At 44.5% G+C, this 22,474-nt stretch overlaps 1 protein-coding gene across 1 annotated transcript in view; it reads left to right on the forward strand.

Moving 5' to 3' along the window:
* The window catches only part of PTPRG (protein tyrosine phosphatase receptor type G), a 375,249-nt gene that overhangs the window by 284,311 nt on the left and 68,464 nt on the right, over positions 1 to 22,474 (forward strand). Inside the window, exons 8-12 of the mRNA XM_088528261.1 lie at positions 1,495 to 1,687; positions 13,942 to 14,126; positions 16,080 to 16,188; positions 17,461 to 17,510; positions 19,707 to 20,502. Coding sequence (XP_088384387.1) covers positions 1,495 to 1,687; positions 13,942 to 14,126; positions 16,080 to 16,188; positions 17,461 to 17,510; positions 19,707 to 20,502 — 1,333 coding nt within the window. The remainder of the gene's footprint in view (positions 1 to 1,494; positions 1,688 to 13,941; positions 14,127 to 16,079; positions 16,189 to 17,460; positions 17,511 to 19,706; positions 20,503 to 22,474) is intronic.

Consider the following 22,474-nt stretch of genomic DNA (forward strand, 5'->3'; position numbering starts at 1 on the left):
CCTGTCTCCACTAGCTGGTCCAGCAGCTCCTCACCCCAGTTGGGGTTAATGTTGAAATGAAAATGTGTAAAAACAGAGTCCCTTCTGTCCTGCAGGTCAGGGAAGTTTGCTGGATTTTAGGTGAACACCTCACATCGGCAATCCCAGCAAAGCGGGCAAGCAGGCAACAGCAGCAGAAGGGGTGTTTCAGTTTACTCATTTGGAGGGAAATTAAGTAGTGGTAGTGAGCGCCTCTTGGTTCAGTGAAGGACACTTAGCTGGTCTGTTACCCTTTCCTTTGATTATTTTTATCAGTGCGATCAGTTGAGGCTACAGCGTGGCCAGCAGTCTAATTTATCCCAGTTTCAGGACTCTGTCACTCGCCTCTGTAGCTTTCAGAGCAGATACACTTAATGAAAAATGTGCAGCCTTCAAACTGTGGCCTGTCATTAAGCTATGAGTGCAACTCCACTCCCTTTTTAAAGTCTTGGGACAGATCCTGAACGCCCTGAAATCCGTGCTGGGGATGGGAGTAATTACTACTGAGGTAAACAAGACCAGGGCTGGTTCCTCCTCTACAGTCTTGCTCAGAACTTTCTAACAGCAGCGCAACTAATTTTGGTCCTTGACCCAAGTGATAACGAGCATTTAGTAAATGCGATGCTAGCCTTGGTAGTTGTGAGAACAGTATTAGCTGAAAGTAATGCCACCTTAGTTTAGTTTCTTTAAGAATAATAAGAAATATGTAAGTAACAGGGGAGTTTTCCAATTACAGTTCTTTTGTACAGGTTAATACGTTTTATTAAAAATAGCTCAGAGCTGCATCCAACGGAGGAAACACCAGCTTCCTTTCCCAGAGGACTTTATGCTGTCTGCCTAAATGCATTTATTTTGTGTTATTCTTCTCTGTAGCAGAGAGAGCGGTGGCTGGGAGGGGGTCAGGGCCCTTGGACCTGGGAGTCCTGAGGTGGCTCCGCATTGTTGGCGACCTGCTCATGTCAGGATGCAGGTTTGGGTGCCCATCCTGTAAAGCTGGGGCAGCTGCGGTGCCCTTCCTGCGCAAGCTCTGCCAGGTCAATCCGTGAGGCCTAGCCCGGCCGCGAGGTGCCCGTAAGGGAGTCAGAGACGCAGCAGTGTCCGCTCCTGGAGAACGCTTGTGGGCTGAAAGGGCCGGGAAGCTGCTCTTGGCACGATGCCGCGCCACAAAACGGTGCCAGCAGAGAGGGGGTTCGGTGGGGCTGTGCCACATGCAAAATCCTTCCAGACAAGGGCAGTTTCCTTGCCCGGGACCGGCTTGCGCGGGTTGCTCGAAGGCCTTCTCTGCTGTGTGGCAGGATAAACACGGTGCCGAGATAAGAGGGTTGGCAGTGATTTCAGTGGGCAGCCCAACTTCCTGATGCATTTATCAGCCTTGGCATCAATATTTCCTGCCATTTTATATTCTTATCAGCCACCCGGATTTGGCCACATTGTTTTTTTCTAATTAACGTTCTTTTTCTTCCCCGACATGATCAGCTGGAGGCCTTCTATTCCATATTTACCACTGAACAGCAAGACCATGTCAAGTCTGTGGAGTATTTGAGGAATAACTTCCGACCACAGCAAAGCCTGAACAACAGGAAGGTGTCGAAATCCGCTGTGAAGGATGCTTGGAGCCAAGATATGACAGACATGTTGGAAAACCCACTGGGAACAGAAGCTTCCAAAGGTGAGTTAAGATCATGAATTTTGCACTTGAATAATATGACATTTGTTTTGCTCACTTGCTTTGCTACTTGCTTTGCTCATTTGTTTGCTACTTGCTCATTATGTCGTGTTAACTAGAGCTGTGAGGTACCAATGGAATAACACAATGTATGTCAGTATTCCTTGTTTGTGTGTCTCAGTAAATTAACTAATCCCAGGTGTGGGTGCAGTTACCTGTGAGACTGACTGTCACAGGATACCATGGAGATGAAGACCTAGAATGAGTTTGTTTCAATCCAACCTGTGTCCGTGATTATCCTGCTGACCTTAAGTCCTGAGAGAGGCACAAAACCCCAAAAATGTTAAGGAAAAAGAGACAGAAGTAAAATTTAGGCCCTGTGCGAATCTTGAATAAGGGCTTAGTGTTGATTCACTAGGTGTTTGAATGGGGATGGGGTATCCAGATGTGGTTCTGGTTTTTGTTTATGAAGCAACAAGGCTTTTGAAGAACCGCTGACCTCTTCATTCAACATATATATCAACCTGTTGGCACCAGTGATTGGGGAAAAAACTGTTCCACATGGACAGGGTATTTCATAATGTCTCGCTGAAGTGTTTCACGAGCGTTTTTGTGGAACAGCTGGTGCTTCTGTCAGGAGCTGGCTCACAAGCTACGTGGAGGAGGCCTGGGAAGGAGGTGGCAGTAGCTGCACTGGCACACACTCCCTGGCTACAGGTACACATCAAAAATTCTGAGACAAATGTGTACAGGATAAAAGACGACTAGAAATAAATAGCATTTACTGCCTTTGTTTTCCTTGATTTTATTAAATTTTGTTTATAGCTCTTTCCAGATTTAAGGATCAAGAAATACTTGGTGCTTAACCAGTCCTAGATAGAGGTGTAGGAGAAGGGACAGTTTGCCAGAAGGAATCAACTAAGTGGATTTACAAGCTGCCCTTGTGTACCTGGCATTTTCACCTGGCCAGGCACAGCAAGTGCCGTTTTTAGAGGATGTGAATCATGAAAATAGCTGTGTTCAGCAGCCTCACCTTCCTGAGAGAGTAAGGAAGAGTGTATTTCTCAGGGCTCATTATTCTGTGTGTGCTTACTTTTATATATATAATATACATGCACATAAACCTCATGTTCATTAAAGGCAGCCTTGGGATACAGAATTTGTATCAGAAGCGAGAACGAGATCTTAGGAATGAAGAGACCCCATCACGCTCTGATGCTCTGGTCTGCAGTTTTCAATCAGTATTTTAACAGCAACATGTGTCAGTATTTATTTTTTCAGGTATATCCTGTGTATGCATTGCTTACCCAGAGCAGTCATGAAAGTTAATAGGTTACGTTATGCTAAAAGTGACAAAACTGACTAGTTTTTATTTTGAGTGCAGCTGAGGTACCTCTGGTACATGCAGTGTAATAGTTGAGAAGACTTTACCGCTTTGGCCACATTTCTGAATATCCCTCGCGTCACTGGATGGTTTTTAAGATTTTAAAATTCTTTAGGTGATTTTCACACTCCTAGTAAATAGCTGATGCCTACAATTACAAACTGAGTGTTGCAAACGCTCAGGTCAGAAGTTAATGGGACAGTCTTGCAGTGAGAAGTGTTGATACTAATGGGGCCCTCGAAGTATCTGGAAAGATTCCCCTTTGCTGACTTTTAAGGACTCCTCAAGCCGAGATTCAACCAAGTGCACATGGTCCACTTAGAACAAGTGCACAGGAGCAAGGGAGTTGTGTAAACATCAGTCCATGCTTATATATCTGGGCTACTTAACACCTGACGTGATTGAGGCCTGAGACGTGGGTCCTTTCCCAAGCCGTGTGGTTCGTCCAGGACCCATAACGCTCCATACTGTTTCTACCTGGAAATTTGGGCTTACAACATGCTCAACAGAGGCCCCTCAAGTTGGGGGACATGATCCCCCCGTGATCGGACATGACTTGGGATGATGCTTGTCAATGTTTTTTTTTTGTTCCCTCGAGCTTGTTGCTGAAGGAGGTAAAAGCTGGTGGGGGAGCCAATCCTTTTTACCGGCTCCGTCAACTTTTCACGTTCTGTACGCACCAGGGAACAGTGAAAATAGGTGCCTTATTTCTTTACGAACTTAAAAATAAATAGGTTGCTGCAGTGTTGCTAACAAAATGGATTGTAGCTTATCCTCCAAAGGTTACGGGGATGAGTTATAGCTGTTCCAGAGATGTAACAACGCGGATGTTTCTGGCCTCTTCTTTGACAAAGGTGAACAGTGATGATGTGCCTGGTCCACTGCACATTCTGAACTACTGACATATAAATAAAGCAAGTTGAAGTCATAATACTTGAGTGAAAGCAAAACCTATTGTTTATTCAGCTAGTAAATACAGTACCTCTTTATATAGTGTCATTCATGCAAAAGTACTGAGAAGCTGAGTGCACAGAGCACTTCTCAGCCAGACAGTCTAGCATACAAATGCAAGAATATAGTGTTAGCATAGCAAATTTATTCTATGCAGATTCCTCTGCACACCTCGTAGTTGCATCTCAATGCTCTCCACATTGCATTAGGCAGTGTGACCAATGTCTGTCACGTGTTGGCTCCTGCAAGCCCTCCCTGTGCTTAGATGTGTGTGTTGTAGGAAAAGGCAAGGTCAAGAAAATGTGTCTTTTGCTTGCTGCAAGGTGGTATGGTTTGTGATGGTCTTCAGCTCTGGAGGGGAAGTTTGGATTTGTTTGTCGGTGTGAATTTTTGCAATTTGTTTCTTCTGTCACACTCTATTAAGTCTGTGGGCAGTACTGCTAATCTGGAAAACAGTGTAGCATTCGTTATGCAAGCCTTTCTTGTTTTGGAGGAAAATGTGCCCAGAACAATTTGCATAATGTTCAGAATAATTTTCAGAATTCCCCGGTGAGCAGCGAGTTTCAGATCTGTATGAAGCAGTGCAGTTGTTCATTGACAAACTCGGTATCCTGAGCAGTTTGGCGCGGAACAGCAATGCCTTTTCTCCTAGATATCAAAAGCTATCTGGGGTCACAGAACTGAAACCATCTAGCATACACAGCAGATACATTGCAGGAAAGCTATTTTTCACTTCATGCAAATCCTCTGATTTTTTCCTTAGCAAAGCGCCATAAATGGTAGCATTTGGTGAAGAAAATGTCTTCTGGGAAAGGCTATTTTAGGTCAACCAAAACTGTCAGTGAATTTGGATCCAGTCTGTTAGCCAGGATGAATGTTACCTGTCTTTTGTTTTGTAACTACACTCCTTTCTTTTTTTTTTATTATTTTTTTCCATTTTTTTTGGTTTTCCTTTTTTTTTTTTTAAAGGGGAGCTATTTTTGAAGATAGTTTGCAATAATGAGAATACAAGATGGTGAAAATATTTAACTTGAAGCAATGTGGAGGGCTAACTTTTTACTCCAGATGGGAAGTAAAAACTCCAGTATTTCTTTTGTGTTAGTATTTAACAAGAAGGTTTTCTTTGGTTCCATTATCTCATTCCTTCCTTTTGGTGGCAAAATCTGATATAAAAACAGTTCTCTTGAGGACTGCTTGTAAGCCTGAAATGAAATCATACACATAAGACCTTTGCTGAATCAGAGCCTGTGAGCTGAGCTTAATTCTTAAGTTGACCCTGGAACTGTTTCAAGACACCATACAGATCATATTTAAGTATCTTGTTTTTAAAATATACCATTCACAATGCATAATATTCAGATACAGAATAGTAGCAATTAGTGGATTGATTATGACCCATCAGGCAGCAATGCTTTTTCAGAGGAGGAAATTTGCTGCAGATTCAAGATATGCAATGGATCATGCTGTTAGGTCATGCAGGGTATCGAGTCTGTTGAATTTAACAGAAAGATTCACCGTGGATACAGTACTGATTTATCTAAAGTTTCTCAAAGTTAGAGATTCTCTGTGCAGACTTATTAATTAAACAGGGAATATATGAAGTATTCACCAGATACTGTAAATAATAAACAGTGGCAGCATTTGATTTTTTGCACATGCCCTTCTCTGCTAAAGCTGCCTCCCCTTTTATGTTGCCCGTCCTCTCTGGCTCAGGAGTGCACTGCTCTGTCACATCCCATATTGTACTCTGGCTTTTTGTAGGCTGCTTCCAAGCAGATATGCCAAAATGATTGCTAATTCTTTATTATCTTAATCATGCACATTGCTCTCAGGGGACAAGTAAAGAGAATTCTTACCTAAAAGACTACACAGTCCAAGGACCTAACTCTGCAATTCAGTGTGTTCTTTATGGCTTTCACATGTTGTCCCATCAAGCAGACATGTGGCTACCAACCATTACCTGCTGCAGCAAAAGTACAGGCGAGGAAGCTGAGGAGGAAAAGGTGTTTCATTTATGTGTTTGGAGATGCATCCTGAGTGCAACAAATATCTGCCCATCTGATTTTGCTCCTTGTTAGGATCATCAAATACTGTTTGTCTTTATGATTTTTAACTCTGAGGGAGGAAAAAAAGGAAAAGGGCTTTAACCTTTCTGGCTCATTAAATGTGCTGCAAGCCACACAACACTTAAACAAGCATCCCATGTGAGGGGCCCTTGACATCAGAGTTTTCTTTCACAGATGCCTGATTGCTTCCCCAAAGGTGTCTGATTACTCTTCGCTGGAGTCTCAGAAGATGCTGTTTGCCATCAGTGGGAATTCTCCTTGCCATACCGTCTTTAATTATGATCCCAGACTAAGTTAAATAATGAGCAGTCATAAATTCACTCTGGTTGAACTCACTTAGCTTTGGACTCTAAATCAGCAGCTGGGACGTCTCCCTAGTTGTCTGCAGGTAAACATTTTCCTTCGCGCTACTGGCTAGGTGCGAAGTCATTGTAACTTAATGTCATTAAAACGATGCAGAGTGATATCAAAAATGAAGCTATGGCCTCCTGTGAAGGTCCTGCCTTCTCTTCATGGTATCACCACCTTTTGTTGGAGCGCATCTCCAACCTGAATTCTTCCGGAGAGTAAACACAGTGCAGTGCACTGATGCCATTATTTTGAGGCAGATAGCCTAGTGCTTTACCAGTAATATTTCTGAATGAAAACAAGTTATTCATCTCATTTATAGCCTCTGTTATTACTCCCAGTAATTTGTTTTTGCTTTCTAAATGCCCATGTTTTATGAGAGCTCTCTCCCCATCAGCCTCACAACCTCTTCATGCCCTCCAGGTCTCTCTGGGGGTCCAAAAAGAGCATTAGGCAGACAAGTTTCCCTCCTAAAGAAAGTCATTTATATATTTTCCTCTAACCTAAACGACCACAAAATATTGTATGGCAGTAAGTATAATGTCTTAACCAAAGCAACAAAATTGTAACTGCAAAGTTAGAATTGTGAGTTATTGGCATCTTAACTTGGAATTGCGAAAACAAAATGATGCTACTTATTTTCTTTAAGTATCTTTAGTTAGGGGAAACAGCAAATATGCAAGGACCTTTTTTAGTTAATTTACCATATGTTTTCCATTACATTGATTTTTTTCCTGTCCATGGGAAGAATCTGTTTTGCAGGTTAATTTCTTCATAGCTTAAAAACTTCTTTTCCGTTTCCCTTGGTGACTCGGCTCTTACTTTCCTTTCTGATTTCATTTTGCCATGTAGCTCTCCCACATCCGTTTCCCCTCCATGGACAGTGCTGGATCAGGGTCTTGCTCTGTAGCCCTTGGCCCTTGGGCGCGTGGTTCTCCCAGAGCGTGGGATGCAGAAGCAGGAGGGGATGGAAAAAAAGCCAGGTGGAAGATGAAGCATTAAGGCCAAAGGAAAAAAAATGACCCATTTTGAAAGGTAATTGGCCACAAAGAGGTGCAGTAGACGCCTGACCTAAGCCTCGCATCTTTGTTGGTAGCAGCTATGAGCAGTGAGCTTTCCGAACTCACCCACACTCCTGTTTCTTCCTGGTTATGCCGGGAGAGATGCGAATCTGTCTGCCCCAATGTCACGGATGTCTTGCCTGCAGGTTCAATAATAAGCACCAAGTAACTGATTCTGCTTGTTTGGAGATTATGAAGGGCTCAAAGCAAGAAAAGGGGGAATTCAGTGTGAAAGTTTTGGTGTGGGGTGGGTTCATAGCTGCTGCTGGTGCTACCGAGTGCTCATAGGGGAGGACCTGATGATCTAGCCCATGCAGGGGCTGGTTTTATTTGCTGTCAGAACTGTACACTGGATCACAACTACCTTCAGCAGCTCCAGCCCTTTGGAAAAAGCCTCTGGAAGCTGGGACAGGGAATCTGCTTTTCCCTTTGAGCGCAGCATCCTGCAGACAGGCAGCAGATACAGCCCCTTGCCCTCAGGACCGCACACCCCCGCAGCGCCTCGTGCCAGCATCGCTCATCGGGACATCAGAAAGGGCCATCTGCTGCAAAGGCGCATCCTTCCCGAGGAAATCCCGCTTTCTCCTGCCAATTTGGGCCAGCACTGCAGCAGCGCTGCTTATGGAAATATTGGGGATCCAATTGGGACGCAGCAAAGTAAAACACACAGTTACTGCCTTTGAATAAAGCAGGGTCTGCTGCTGCGATGCCGTGGAAACTCCCAAGCTACAAAGATACCCAGAGAGGCGGCAATCAGGAGTCCTCCCAACACAAGTTGTCTCTTCCCCTCAGGGAACGGGCAGCAGCAGAGGGGCAAAATCTCCAGTTCCCCAAAGGCCTCCAGCAGAAGCTCTCTCAGAGCAAGTTGGCTCAGAGGGGCATTTTGTGGGGCTCATAAAACACGTATGGGCTCTGTGCAAGTCCCTCTCGCCCTAAGAAGCAACTTGGTGCGTTTGCAGCCTAGCGAAAGGTAAGAGCTGGGAAGATGAATAGGTTGTCTCCTAGCTACATTCTGCCTGTGGATTGAAGCAGATCAACACAAATATTTGCGTGTACAGTGTGTCACCTGCAAATGCCTGCTAGCAAAGTGCAGGCAAAGGTAAAGGCAAAAAACGCATACTTCTCTTTAGAGCAATTATCCCTATATATTAATAATGTCGCTTATAAGCGTGGCGAGGAACTAGCAGCGTGAGCGAAAGCGTCGTGGAGACCTGCAGGCGTCTGGGGAAGGAGAGGGGCCGCGTGTTGTAACGTGCCCTGTAACACTCACGCGTGTTAAAGCCGGTGTTGTCCCTGTGTATGATCCGGGGCCGCGTGTTGTAACATGCCTCGTAGCACTCGTGCGTGTTAAAGCCGGTGTTTATGATCCTCGTAGTCTAGTTGTTATCCTTGGGGAGCACAGCCCGCGCTGAGCTCAAGGATTGAATCAGGCAGCCAAAAGGGAGGCGTTGCTTTTTATGGTGTTCATTCCATTCCTGGGCATTTCCACTGAGTTAGGCCAATGTTAGACAGCTGAATCTGGCCCTTTTATTGCTTCCCTTACCATGACACTGTTGGCATGGGGCTTAAAGTAGGCGTGAGTTTTCTCGTTGTAGTATGACCCATGCAATGGCTTATTTCATTCTGGGGGTCTAATAATGAGAAGGAATAAATATGCTTGTATATATATGCTTGTATTTGAAAGCATATTTGTTCATTCCCTTGCCAGTGATGAGCCTTCGTCCCGTGGGCCAGCAGGTCTCTCGGGGCTGTGGAGCTGCATGAGGTCGGTGCAGGGCTCCCACCTCCCTCCAACCCCCTCTTACCTCACTATTCACTATAAAACTCCTTCAACACAGATCTTTGAGCAGCTTCACGAGATGCTATTTAAAACAGCAAGAAAACCACATCGTGATTGGGATATGTTTTCTCCCTCCACATATTCATTGCCCCAGAAGTCTGTCTCGGTGTGAGGGATTCGGGACTTCGCTTACAACTTGCTTCCTCATGCAGGGACACGTCGGAGCCCCAGCACACGATACACATCCCTCGGTGCCACATGTGTAGGAACAGCGGCTTTGTACCACTGAGACATGCAGGAGGAGGGAGGGAGTGGGATTTTCCAAAAGAGGGCACAGCACAGCTAGAAATAACTGCCTTTAAAGTAGTGACATTTTTATGCACAGAAGAACTAGCTTAAAACATTTTTAGAGGATTTTATAGATCCCTCTGAGCCCTGTACCACTAGATTCATCATATGAGGCACCTGTGCTACAGGAGGAAGATATACAAGAAATAACCTGATATACAGCTCTTGAGCTCTCTCAAACCTTCCCTAAATAGCTCTTTTTGTAACTACAGGTAGCATATGCAAAAAAGCATGATAAATACCAGAAAGTTTGCCTGATTTTGCATTTCTCTCTAGGCTGCTAAAAAAAAAAAACTCCTCTCACATCCTCTTATATGCCCTTTCTGGAGTGATAGGTGTATCTTAATGCCAGTGGTTAATTTTTGCTGAGCAACAGGCCCCTTTTTATTCTTTTCAGTCCTCTGCAACAGAGCTGCCAGGAGCTTTTGGATTAGGCTTTATCAGGCTTGAGTTAGGAAAGCCTCGTGGAGGGTCCGTAGCCAAATACAACATAGAAATCAAATTATGGGAGAGATGAATGTGGAGTTATTAAATTAATTTTGTTTGTTCCAGCCCATTGGAATGTTTTTAACATGAAGAAAATAATTCTTTGCAGTGTGCCTGGCCTTGCCAGCACTGTATTAGCATGCTACATTTGCCTGCAAGCAGGTTTTCTCCAGGCTCGAGTGAGCACTGGAGGATGGGGCTGGCCAGGGGGTTGGAGGATGGGGCTGGCTTGTCCCCTGCCGTCCCCGGTGGGATGGTCTGCAGTGAGGAGCCGGTGTCAACCTCCCTGGCAGCCATATGTGTGGTCGACCCCCTTCCCTCCAAGTGCACCCAATCCTTTCTTCATTGCAAGATGTTTCCAAAAAGCAGGACCCAGCATGTCGCCAGGTGCCCAGCACGGATTATTCCTGTCCGTCGGCCTGTGAGCTTGTTATTTATGCCCCGGGAGGTCCAAGATGTGGCATCTCCCATGCCACGAGACGTGTCCCTGATGCTGTGAATGTGCCCAGCCCCTGAGCACTGCTGAGGGTCTGCCCCGGAGGAGGCTCTGCTGCCTCCCACAGCACCCGTTTGCCCTGGCACAGGAGCACCCGGCTGCTGCCGGGTCTGTGTTGCCTTTACTTGCCCAGTGCGGGTACCTCCACTCAGTGTTGATGTCACTCAGTATTTAGGTCACGTAAAGACATCCAGAGATCCCCCCCGTATTTTCATTTTCCGTCGGATCAGAATATAAATGGGAGCATTAGTAATATTTTCTCTAAAAATAACTGAGATCTGCTATTTCAGTGTCAAATGTTGCTGGTTGTTGTTTTTTGTTCTTCTCTCTGTTTTTCCTTTTTCACAAGCGATCATGAATTCACAGGCTTGTTTGCTTATTTGGTTTGGGGGAGGAAAAAAGGGGGGGAAAAAGAAAGCTTGTGCTTCTCCTCGGTGTATTCTGATTCAATCTGGAGCAGCGTGCAAACTTCTTCCCCGCCACAGCCTCTTTCTGCATCTCTGTTTGTCCTTCAGCTGCGCGATTTGCAGAATCAGTAGAGGCTTCTTAGCATTAAAAAAAAAAAAAAAAAGAGAGCGAGAAAGAGGGCGGCGGGAAGTCAGTGATTCTTTTAATCTTCTTCCCAAAATCTAAGATGCACAGAATTTTGACAGGGAAATGAAGTCGCTGGAAAATGCCACTTGTTTTATAGATGGTCAACTCATTACTTTTACTTTCTTTTCTTTCCTTTTTTTTTTTTTTTTCCGTTCAGACATTTGCCACATTATTATGTATCACTTTAATTAAATCATCAAATTGAATTACTGGATCTTTTTTTTTTATTTTATTCCATTGTGTCCTGAGCAGGTTTAGTTAAATTAATAAACCATATGCTTCATTTTATATAAAAAGGAGATTTCTTTTTTTCACATCCGTCAATTCAAAAGCAGTAAAAATAGCAGCTGAACAGAAAATGTTGGTTATTACTTAATTACAGCAGGTTCTTCCCATGCGTCTCAGAATAATTGGAACAAAGTCCTCCTAAATGATAAAAAGTTTGTCATATTTACTGTGAAATTGGAAATTCAGTCTCTTTTTAGCCAGCTGTGACCATGGTTTGTCCAAGCCATGCAGTGGCTCCAATATTAGTATTTGTCTTGGCGAAGTCATTGGAGTCACCCAGCTGCTTAAAGGTGTTTGTGACCTTGGTACATGGTCATGGAGGGAGGGATCTTCTAACTGGAAGCCTCTGAGTAGCTCTCGTGTTTCCCTGTGGGAAGCACCTGCCTCTGTGACTGTCATGGACTGTTCTGAACAGCTCCAGAGCGGGTGCTGAGGAGTCCCGTGGAGTGGGGGCTCACTCAGTGGGTCAGCAGTGGGGTCACTGCGATGAAGTTAGACCTCTTCAGTATATCCCTTGTGAAGGTTACCTGGCTGAATTATCTCTCAAACAGGTTAATGCCTGATTACCTCCAAAATATCCATCTCTGGATATCCTTCTGGAGCAAGAAGGCTGGATAGCATCTTTTTAGGGCTGGATGGTCCTTCACCAGGGACTCCCACTTCTGATAGGCTTTGGTAGGCTTTGATTAGGTGGATGGTAGAGGTTGGCCAAGTATTGGAGAGTGATTCTGTAATGGTAAGGAGCTTCCAAGGGAGCAGTTGATGACTTACTGGAGCAATTATCAATGAGGAGGTGATTAAGTAAGAATTGATTTTGGCTATCTCATCTGAAAGGGACGAGCACAGAGAAGCCCACCAAAGATTGTGGAGCTCCTGGTGACAGCAAGAGCTCTGGACCATGCATGAGACATAGTTTGAGTCTAGCAGCAGGCTGAGGTGTCACTTCTGGCTTTGTGGCAGAATGCAGCTTTAGGCCCTTCTGCTCAGCATAAGTGGAAAATTTTACTTGTTTTGTCAATAAACAAGTGATTAGAGGTACAGCAGGATTTGCTTTGCTGGATCATTCTGTGCCGAGCAGAAGGATCTGCTGCAAAACTGTCACTCGTAGGGAGAGAAAACACAAATGATCTTCCTGACCCATGTGTATTTGAGGAATTTATGTTTCCTTGTTTTGTGCAGGCCAATTCCAGAACGTGGCTTAAAACTGCACAAATGCATTTGATGAGCTTTTTTCCATTGTACTGTTAACACTGGTGTCTACAGAGTTTAAACATTTTTATTTTGGAACCGTAGCTGTTTCAGTGATCTAACAGCAGAGTTAGTCACATGAGCAACCTGAAATTCCAAGCCTAGGAATAGACATTTTTCCCCTTCAGAGCAGCCAAGACCCTTTAAAAGTGAGATATATCCAAATATACACCCTGTCACTTACCTGCCGAGTGCAAATAAGATGACTGTGTTGGCTTTAAATGGAAAAGTAGTCTCGGGAAAAATAATTCTGCCAACGGCGGCAGTGTGATGGGTTGGGTGACTTGCTGACTTTTCCTGGCAGAAGAGGCCAGCTCCTTTGCCACAGTACATGCATTTGGGTATCATTTCAAGTGCTTTTTCTTGGTTCACAGTTTATATTTGGAAAGGAAATGTGAGAATCTGTGCTGAATTGTGTATTTTAAACACGATTTTTAAAGCTTGGAAAAATCTACACTCTTCCATAGTTGGAAAAATGCATTATGTGCTTTATAGGTGGCATATGAGTGCCATCTAGTGTTCTCAGTCGTACTTTGACCTCTCTATTTGAGTTGCTTCAAAAGTGTTTTCTTAGCACTGTGCTCAGCACCACGCTCCACTGCAAAGTGTATGGGCCAGGGTAGTGCCCCAGATTGGGCGTTCCTGAAGCGGTTTAGGTTTTGTAACTAGGCAGAAGCCGTATTTTGCTCTCTAGTTAAGCCACTCCTGTCCTGCTTTGACCACTGCCTTCACCCTGGTGAAGAAGCACCCTCTCCTTCCTCAATCTGTGGACAGGGCCAGAAAGCCAGAGCCTTTGGAGGCCACCCAGGGGCTCCCACACCTGCAATGAGAACGAGATGGCCAAGGGCCTCTTACAAGTGCTGCTCTTTGTGCAGGGAAGCTGCAGCTCAGGTTTAGGAGGACTTCTGTAGGTTCAAAGGCAGTGTTACTGAGTGACCAAGATAAAGTATATGTGCAAATGTCAGAATTGAAAGTAAATGGAGAACGAAACAACCTGCCTCCAGAGAATGGATTCACTTTACTCCAGAGAGCAGAAAGCAGCTGCAGGTGGTATTAAATCCCATTGGTCTCAGTGGATTGCGGCTTAAGCTACTACTGTAGGCAAGGCATTAAAAAATAAAAAGACTGGCAGTTAGAGTGAAGTACAGTTCTCTCTGTTTATTCTCGGTTATTTCAGAGAGCTTCATATTTGTTCCTTCTTTTTTAGCTTGCAGCACTCCTCCCGTCAACATGAAAGTGCAGCCTGTGAACAGAACAGCGTTGCTTGTAACCTGGAACCAACCAGAAACCATCTACCACCCTCCTATCATGAACTACATGATCTCCTACAGTTGGACTAAAAATGAAGATGAAAAGGAGAAGACTTTCACCAAGGACAGTGACAAGGACCTGGTAAAACCACAGCATCAACCACTGACTTATGTCTTGAGCTGTCCTTTTAATTGCTATTTTCTCAATAGAAGGAAGAAGAGTAGGAAATCTTTTGTTACGTTGCACATAGGCTAGTGTTTGACTTGTGGGGAATTGCTTTTAAAGTGTTCAGTATTAGTTGAAGATTGCCCAGTAGACCACTGCCCAAAACACTGGAGTGTAAATTTATAGTTTATGTGTTTAAAGGACTAAATCTACAGGTACCTTTTCAAATACTGTTGTGAAAAAATAGCTAGCTCAGGAAGTAGTCAGACCCTGAGTACCTTTTGGCTCTTGTCCAGCTCTCAGATTTCCACAGTAGATGCCTAATCCCCCAAAATCAAGTTTGTCGCTGTGCAAAGCCCCTTGCAGGATTTGGAACAGTTTCTGATCACTAAGTGCTGCCAGTAGTAATAGTTGCACGGTCAGAGCTAGAAGATTGTTGTAGAGTGGCCTGTACAAGTGTTGCTTCAGTCCGACTGTGAAAGAGAGGGAAGAACAAGATGGTCCAGCATAGATGGAAACACCAGTCTATGCCCTCCATTTAGGATTTGATCTGCTTGTCATTCATGTCTAAGTGGAAGCAAGTATTGTACCGGCCTTTAGCATTCTCTGCATATAAAATCAAAGTGACATACTCAGGTTTGAAAGGCCTCCGCTTATTGTTAATCAAAGAAAGCCTCTAGAATAATGAAATCAGTAATTGTATATGCACATAAAAATGCAGCAGCACAGAGTGTTATTCCTAATGACTGTTATCATTTTTTTTTTCAAATACACAGTCCTCTGGGCCCATTCAATCAGTTAGACAATAATACTTCTCTTATTCCCTTAGATGAAGATTCTTTTACTTCATTTCCATTTATATTTTCAATTTCCCCACTAGACATTGTTATCTGGGTCACATTAGGGAATGATGTGCCTCATGAAATCAGAAAGGAATCTATTGAAAGGCACCCAAGGTTATGATGTATTGTAATCTCTCTCTTGTCACAACTCCACACTCCTAAGGAACACTTTTTTTTTTAATCGTTAATAAGGAGGAGAGCATTAATCAGCAAAAACGATGTGTGCACAGCCTCAGCATCCTGTTTTATGTAAAAGAAATAATTAAATGTGGAGACGATGCAATGGAGTGGTAGCTTGGAAATAGATTGCAGTGGAGCTTGGAGGTTAAGGAAGCAACAAGAATTTAGTCTGCTTCCAGGGCAAGAGGAGAAGGGAGCTCTTCATCAGAGGAAAGTGCAGTCCACTTCCAGTGCCCTGGCAGAAACTGCTGGGCTGCCCCATCATGAAATAAGAGTTGGACAGAGTGTTCTCAAGGGGCTCCCTGCTGCTACAGGTGCTGTCTGCTGCAAGACACGAAGTGACCTGGTTGTGGACTCAATGGCACCCACAGGAGCAGTGTGAAGCAAGTCAGTGTCTCGGGTTCAAGAGGGTGCAGGGGCATCCCAGCCCAGGGTGCTGAGCCATCACTGTATGGGTCACCATTGCTAATTGCCATAGCCGGTTTGTTGCAGAATGCACAGTGGGTTTGAACATATGGTGACTTTCCAGGGCTTATCTGAAGATGGGAATTTGTACCCAGGAAATCTTCATTTTAATTCCTGTGAGGTTGAATAATTTGAGGGTTAGGGTTTGCCAAAGAGAGCAGAGATTTCAAGCATGAAGCATGAGAGTGGCTGTGGGGAATGCTCATTTCTTCCCCATGGGCAGAGCCAGCAGAATGTGGGTGCAATGCTTTGGTCCCAGGGAAATCCTTTGACCTTCACCTGGGCTTCTCTCAGGGAAGCAGTGACCATTCCCCTTTAGATATAAGTTTGTCTTACATGGTACAAATATCCTGTGTTAGCTCAATGCTTTATATATTGCAAACTAATCGTGGACAGTCCTGTGGGGTAAAAAAACTGAATAATATCTATTTTTTTTAAACAGAAGGCCATCATTAGCCATGTCTCACCTGACATCCTTTATCTGTTCAGAGTTCAAGCAGTTTGCCGAAATGAAATGCGTAGTGACTTTAGCCAGACAATGCTCTTTCAAGGTAAAAAAAACAACAAACAAAAATGTATTTTTAAATTAAGTGACTTAAATTAAGTGCGTGTTTAACATTTTCTTTGCAGAGTGCAATACTTTGTGGATTGATCTCGAAAGGTGGTTGAATGCATGTAGACAATACCAATTTCATACTGTGGCCTGGGACTTCAGCAAAGTCTTCTTTCTAATGCTGACAGTTGGCCTGTTGGAATGGTGTGTCTGCTCTTATGAGAATGCATAGGTTTTTCTCACGAGTTTTATAAAGCAAATTCATCAGTGACTCCTTATGCATCAGATAATCAGCTATAGCAGAACAAGAATCTGATGGCATCTGTGTTGCATGAAGGGGAAAGGAGACCAGTCCCACCTTGACAACCATATAGAGAGATTCTCAGGTGTTTACCAGGCACACAGCCACAGTGATTTTCAAAATACACATAGTTAAATGAGAGCTAAAGAAGGCAGGCAGGAGTTAGAAATTTGACCTTGTTCAGCAGATAATAAAAGGGGAGATTCTCTTAAGTTTGACTGTGATAACCATTTAGTTACGGTTAAAAGCCGAATATTGACACTTTTGTCAAATATTCCTCGTGCTCTTTTGCTTTTCATTCAAAAAATTGGAAGTGACAACCCTATTTGCAGTAGGAGTAGATATTGCATTTCCTTCCATGTCTTCCCCTCAGAATAGCTGTTCTAATATTTGTGTGTTCCAAAGATTTAGCTTAAAAAAAATCAACTCAAGCTCTCAAATCATTCTACAGAGTTTCAATATTGTTCTCAAGATAAATAGCAATGAGTAAAGATAGCGTATCTTTAACAAGATAACAAGAAGTTTCTATCCTCAACTAATCCAGCTTCTTGTGTGAGTCAGTACAGTTCATCCAACTTGGATTGGAAGGAGAACATATGTTTTCTGACAGTAGACTTAGCCCAGCCTTTCCAGACCTTAGTAATTAAAGTCAAGCGAATCTGTCTTTAGACATGATGTAGAGTTAAGCGAGTAATATCAAGCAGCTTGCTTAGAGAAGCTTGTCTACTCCAGTCTGACACCACCGATCATATTTTGGACTTTGCTGCGTGCAACAGGCCTTTTCTGGTGTGTCCCTTCCAAGTCTGTGGTGACCAGTTCATTTGCAGGCCTCCGTTTCTTTTCTTTCTTGGCACGTTTGGTCATAGCAATGTTCAGCAACTGTTTAGCAAAAATTGTGTTGCAATGTCGTTGTTGCCTCCTGTCCCCCTCTCCTCGTCTGCTTAAATGTTGTTATTCTTTCTTTCTCAGCTAACACTACTCGAATTTTCGAGGGGACCAGAATTGTGAAAACAGGAGTGGTAAGTTGTGGATGTAAATCACTGCAGTGAGTTGATGGGCGTTTGTAATTTGTGGTGACGTTCCCACCAGGTGGCAGCATGATGTTGTAAATCTGCGGCAGGACCACGATTTCCGAAAACTCTGTGCAAAGGGTTTCATAACCTGCATAAAATCTTGGCGAGATTTTGACTTTCTGGCCTCCGATTCCAAGAAGGTCTGACCACTGGAGGATTGTGTTAGAGAAAATTCCAAAATATAGATTAAGTGCATATAGAAGGGATATGTAATCTTAATGATGACAGTGGAAATGAATTTCGTTTACTGTGTGATCAGAAGTGTATATACATATGTATTTATGCTGTGTGTGTGTGTGTATACATACATATATATATGTATGTATATATATATATATATATAAAATGCCTCATATACAGCTTCTTTGCTCTTCCAGTGCTTTAAGGATATCTACTGTTGTATTATCTGTCACTAAAGCTGACTGGTATATGCCAGAATCAGAAATACTGATATTTTTACTGATATTTATTCCAGTAAAACTGGAATACACCGTTTCAGTTTCGCAAGCATCTGGTTATTTAACATCAATCATCCATAGCCTTAAATTCTTGGCACTCATTTTACTAAATTGTTCAGTCAAATGTATCGGGCTGAATTCATGCTATTGAATTTTCTCTACTTTTTTTTTTTGTTGTTGTTCCATTCCATTCCAGTTTGATATTTTCCCTAGTAAACTAGAGCACATACAGAGCTTGAATTTTAATGATTAATTCTAGATGTACAGAATCTGCTGTCAAATTTTAATACTCAGTCTAGCTTTGAGATGCCAAAGAAAAGCAAGTCTCACAATGCCTTAGGGGCTCACACTGATAAGCATCAGAAAGTTTAGATGCTTATTTAAAGTTTTGGCTGGAAATCTCTAAAGCACATGTTTTCTTTTGAGATCTCAGGTTCTCTGTGATTGCAGCTGGTCAAAAATAACATGAGAAAGCAGCCTTTCTTGTTTTGCTGCAGCATTTCAACTACATGGCCTGATTGAAACCAGGAATGGCAGAGTTGCAGAAATACTCTTAAATTACAAAACCGTTCCAGAAGTAGACATTTTATGGTTTCATTCAAGGTTGAGTAGCACCTGTGTTACCCTTGTTTGTCTGTATCTAGTGTGTGCACTTGCAGCCCATGGTCCCCTTGGGGATGCAGACAGTGACATGAGACGTATTGGAGTAAGTCAGAGAGAAGATGTGGTCCAGGCAGTGCTGTTGACTCCAGCTCTCTTGCAGAATTACTGCATGTCTTCAGCCAACTCACTTGAGTGTCTTATTGCACATGTAGTTTAGGAAGGTGAATTACTTGTCTCACTCTTTGCCAAGGTGTATACCAGGCTTTCTTATTTCACAGAAAGCATCCATGTACAGACATGGAGCATGCACACGCTTAGTTGACTAGCTGGGTTGCACTAAGCTACCCAGCGAAGAGAGCGCTGCAGGATGGGACACCCTAAACCCACGCTTGGCCACCAGGATCCGGCCATGCTGGTAGCTGCCCTGGCAACTTTGGCTGGCAGAAAGGCTCCAAATCTCCTCCAAGCCCTTCTCCACTTTCCAGTTGGACCTGCAACAGGTCTTCTCTAACAAGTGCTGATCTTGGAAGATAAGCTCCCAGAAAACTCTTAGAAAATAAAAATAATACCGTTCGAGGCCCTAGTAACGTGCGTGGGAAGTCCCAGAGCTGCCTTGAGGAACAGGCCCACCAGCTCGAGCAACACAGCTCATATTTTTGGATGATGCTTATGTAACACCTTATTTTTAAACTTCTGAGGAGTAGAGAGTGAGTAATACTGCCAAACTCGTTAAACATTCTCAAATTCCCCCCCACCCTGAGACGAAGCGTTGCTCATGAGTAGCCAGCAATGTGGGTGGAGAAAGCCCTGCGGTAAAGTGAAGATAAGGCTAAAGACACTGTGATTATAATGATCACTCAAATGGCAAACGCGGGGCCGTTTCCTCCCATCACCGCTTGCCTCGTGACTGGGTGGCTTGTGCTTCTTCTGGGTTGGTGTTCTTGGGCACACGGCCGCTTTTCTCCCTTGGCGAGGCTGCCGAGTGGCACAGCGGGCGCGCGAAAGCCCAGGCTGAGTGTCGGGGTCCCTGCTGCTACTGATGCTCTCCGCTCTGTTCTTTTTCCCCTTCCCTCCCCTCAAGCCCACGGCCTCGCCGGCCTCCTCAGCCGACATGGCGCCCATCAGCTCCGGCTCCTCCACGTGGACCTCCGCCGGCCTCCCCTTCTCCTTCGTGTCCATGGCCACGGGCATGGGGCCCTCCTCGAGCGGCAGCCAGGCCACCGTGGCCTCGGTGGTGACCAGCACCTTGCTGGCGGGGCTGGGCTTCAGCGGCAGCGGCATCTCCTCCTTCCCCAGCAGCGTGTGGCCCACGCGCCTGCCCGCGGCGGCCGCCCCCAGCAAGCAGCCGGGCCGGCCAGTGGTGACTGCCACCGAGGCGGCGGCCTCGCCGGGGCCCGAGCGGGACGCGGCGCTCACCAAGGACGGCGAGGGAGCGGAGGAGGGAGAGAAGGACGAGAAGAGCGAAAGCGAGGATGGGGAGAGGGAGCACGAGGAAGAGGAAGAGAAGGACGCGGAGAAGAAGGAGAAGAGCAGAGCCACGGAGGCCGCCGCGGACGTGCGAAACAGCACGGAGCCGCCGCAAGCCACCAGTGCCCCCAATAGGACTGCTGGGGAGGAAGGAAATAAAACCATATCAGGTCAAGAGCAAAGCCCACACGTTGCCCCAACAGATGGACATCCCACGGAGGAGACTTCTGCTCCAGCAGAGCCTCAGCCCTCGCCTCTCCCCTCCACCCAAGTGCCGCCAGCCTTCACCGACGAACTTTACCCGGGCAAGAGCCCACGCAGACCAGAGCCGACAAGGAAACCTCTTCCAAAGGAGGACCGCTTTCCCCAGGAATACCCCTCAGATAACAAATTCATCACCATCAACCCAGGTGAGTGACCTCTGGGAAACTGCCTCTGCCCAGCATAAGGCTGTCGAGTGATTGCATGGACCAAATGACTGATTTCCAGGAGAAGCAGTCCCAGTCGTGCCCAACAGGCAGGTCATTGCAGGGCACAGTCCACAAAATGGTTGCTGTGGGGAGGAGAGGGGAGAGGAACATCTTTTAATTTGGGGAGAAAGATGCTTGCTACCTGTGCTTGGTACCAGAGCAACGTTAACCCCCAATGAGCTGCATGAGGAATTCTGTTTAAAAAACAAGAAAGGGGAATGTGGCAGACTGCAGCTGTGAAATTAATTTGGAGCAGCAGTCGCTGTGCCTAGCTGGTGCTTAATGGGAAGGTTGCTATGTATGTTATAAGCTAATTTAGTTTATCTGCAGGATTCTCCCTGATTTCACTTTGATATATTCTCCCAAATATGGGATCATTGCTGGCTAATTTCTCACCACAAAACCAGCATGCTCTGATCTTGCAAGACCAGGCACCTCTTGCACTTACTGCTTGCTTTTTTTTTTTTTTTTTTTTTTTTCTTCCTGTGAAGAAACTGTGGTCGGGCAGGATTCATGGGTATCCTACATTTGTCCTGTATTAGTGTTTCTCCTGCACATGTCAACGCGGCGTGTCGGTGCCAGCTGCTCGGTTTGTGCACAGTGAATATGACCTTTCGGAAGCACGCACAGGTGTCCGGGGTGTGCAGTAAGTCCAGCAGGTCTGGGATTTGCTGCTCAGACCTATGCAAACAGATGTCTGGTGGTGTTCCCAACTTGCTGTGCAGAAAGTCCAGGCCATATGCACATGTTTCTGCCCACCAGGCACCTGCAAGGAAAACAAATCTTTTAACTACAGTGGAACAAATGGGCTACATTCATATGAATTTGTTTGCAGAAAGAGGACTGAGATTTAGAAACAGCAAGTTTGAGTGTACTATTGCAGCTTCGATAAGATAGCGTAATTCTTTTTATTTTGTTCTTTTTTTTCTTTGTCTGTTGGTATTTATTTTGCTAATCTAGAGGGTGTTTTGTCATTTTATTTTTCCAACCAAGCTCTTCCAGAGTTAAAACACTGTGGAAAAACACTAGTATTTATTTCTCCTCACATTTACTAACAGTCAAATGCAGACATTGTGCTTTCAGGTGTGGTTCAGTATCAATTTCAAAAAAAAAACAAAGCTAAACTGACCTGACTACTGCTGTGAATCATAACTGTTCAATAAGAGACCAGATTAACAGTGATGAAGCCAAGCAACCCACACTGCACGTTTTCCTCATTTTTTTTAATACCCTTGTGTTTTTCTTGCTTTTCACCTGGAAATTTTCTTCAAAGTCGGGTATTCCCACTGTATGCGGTCTGAAATGCCTGACAAGCAGCTTTCAACATGCCTCTCACCCTAGTCAGCTTCGTATCAGGAGGAAGGGAACTTGTCCTAGCTCTGCATTGCAATGTGGAGGGGAAGCATTCAACACCATGTAAGTTCAAACCCCGACAGTTTGATCTGTCTGGGCAAACCTGCCTCTTGAATATTTTCTTCGGCTCTTCTTGCCTTCTGCTTCACTGTTTCTCATGCCCCAGTTTCGCAGATGACCCAAATTCCATGTCCCTTGTATAAGCCCTAGCAAATGGCCCTGATGGTTTATTCTCAGTTTAATGTAAATTGAAGGAAGAAAGGGTAGCTCTATCTGCTTGGCCAGTGAAGATTTTGTTATTAGATCGATTGTTAATACCCATGTTAACATTAACCCATGTTAACATTAACCCAACAACCCATGTTGTTAATACTGCCCAGAAGTAGTTCCAGGCTATTGTGAATTTTTTTCCACAAAATCAACTTTGTAGAGATTTCAATTTTCTTTTAGCATATAAGAAGCTATCACTGGAAGTGGTTCAATGCATCTTTACCTCCTAATAGAGAGACTCTTTAATGAGCTCTGCTCACCGGCAAGCTGCCCTCCAGCATGGAGGCTC

This window comes from Tinamus guttatus, unplaced genomic scaffold (assembly GCF_059628265.1).
Source record: "Tinamus guttatus ecotype Peru unplaced genomic scaffold, ASM5962826v1 Tinamus_guttatus_pri_ptg000307l, whole genome shotgun sequence".
Lineage (NCBI taxonomy): Eukaryota > Metazoa > Chordata > Aves > Tinamiformes > Tinamidae > Tinamus > Tinamus guttatus.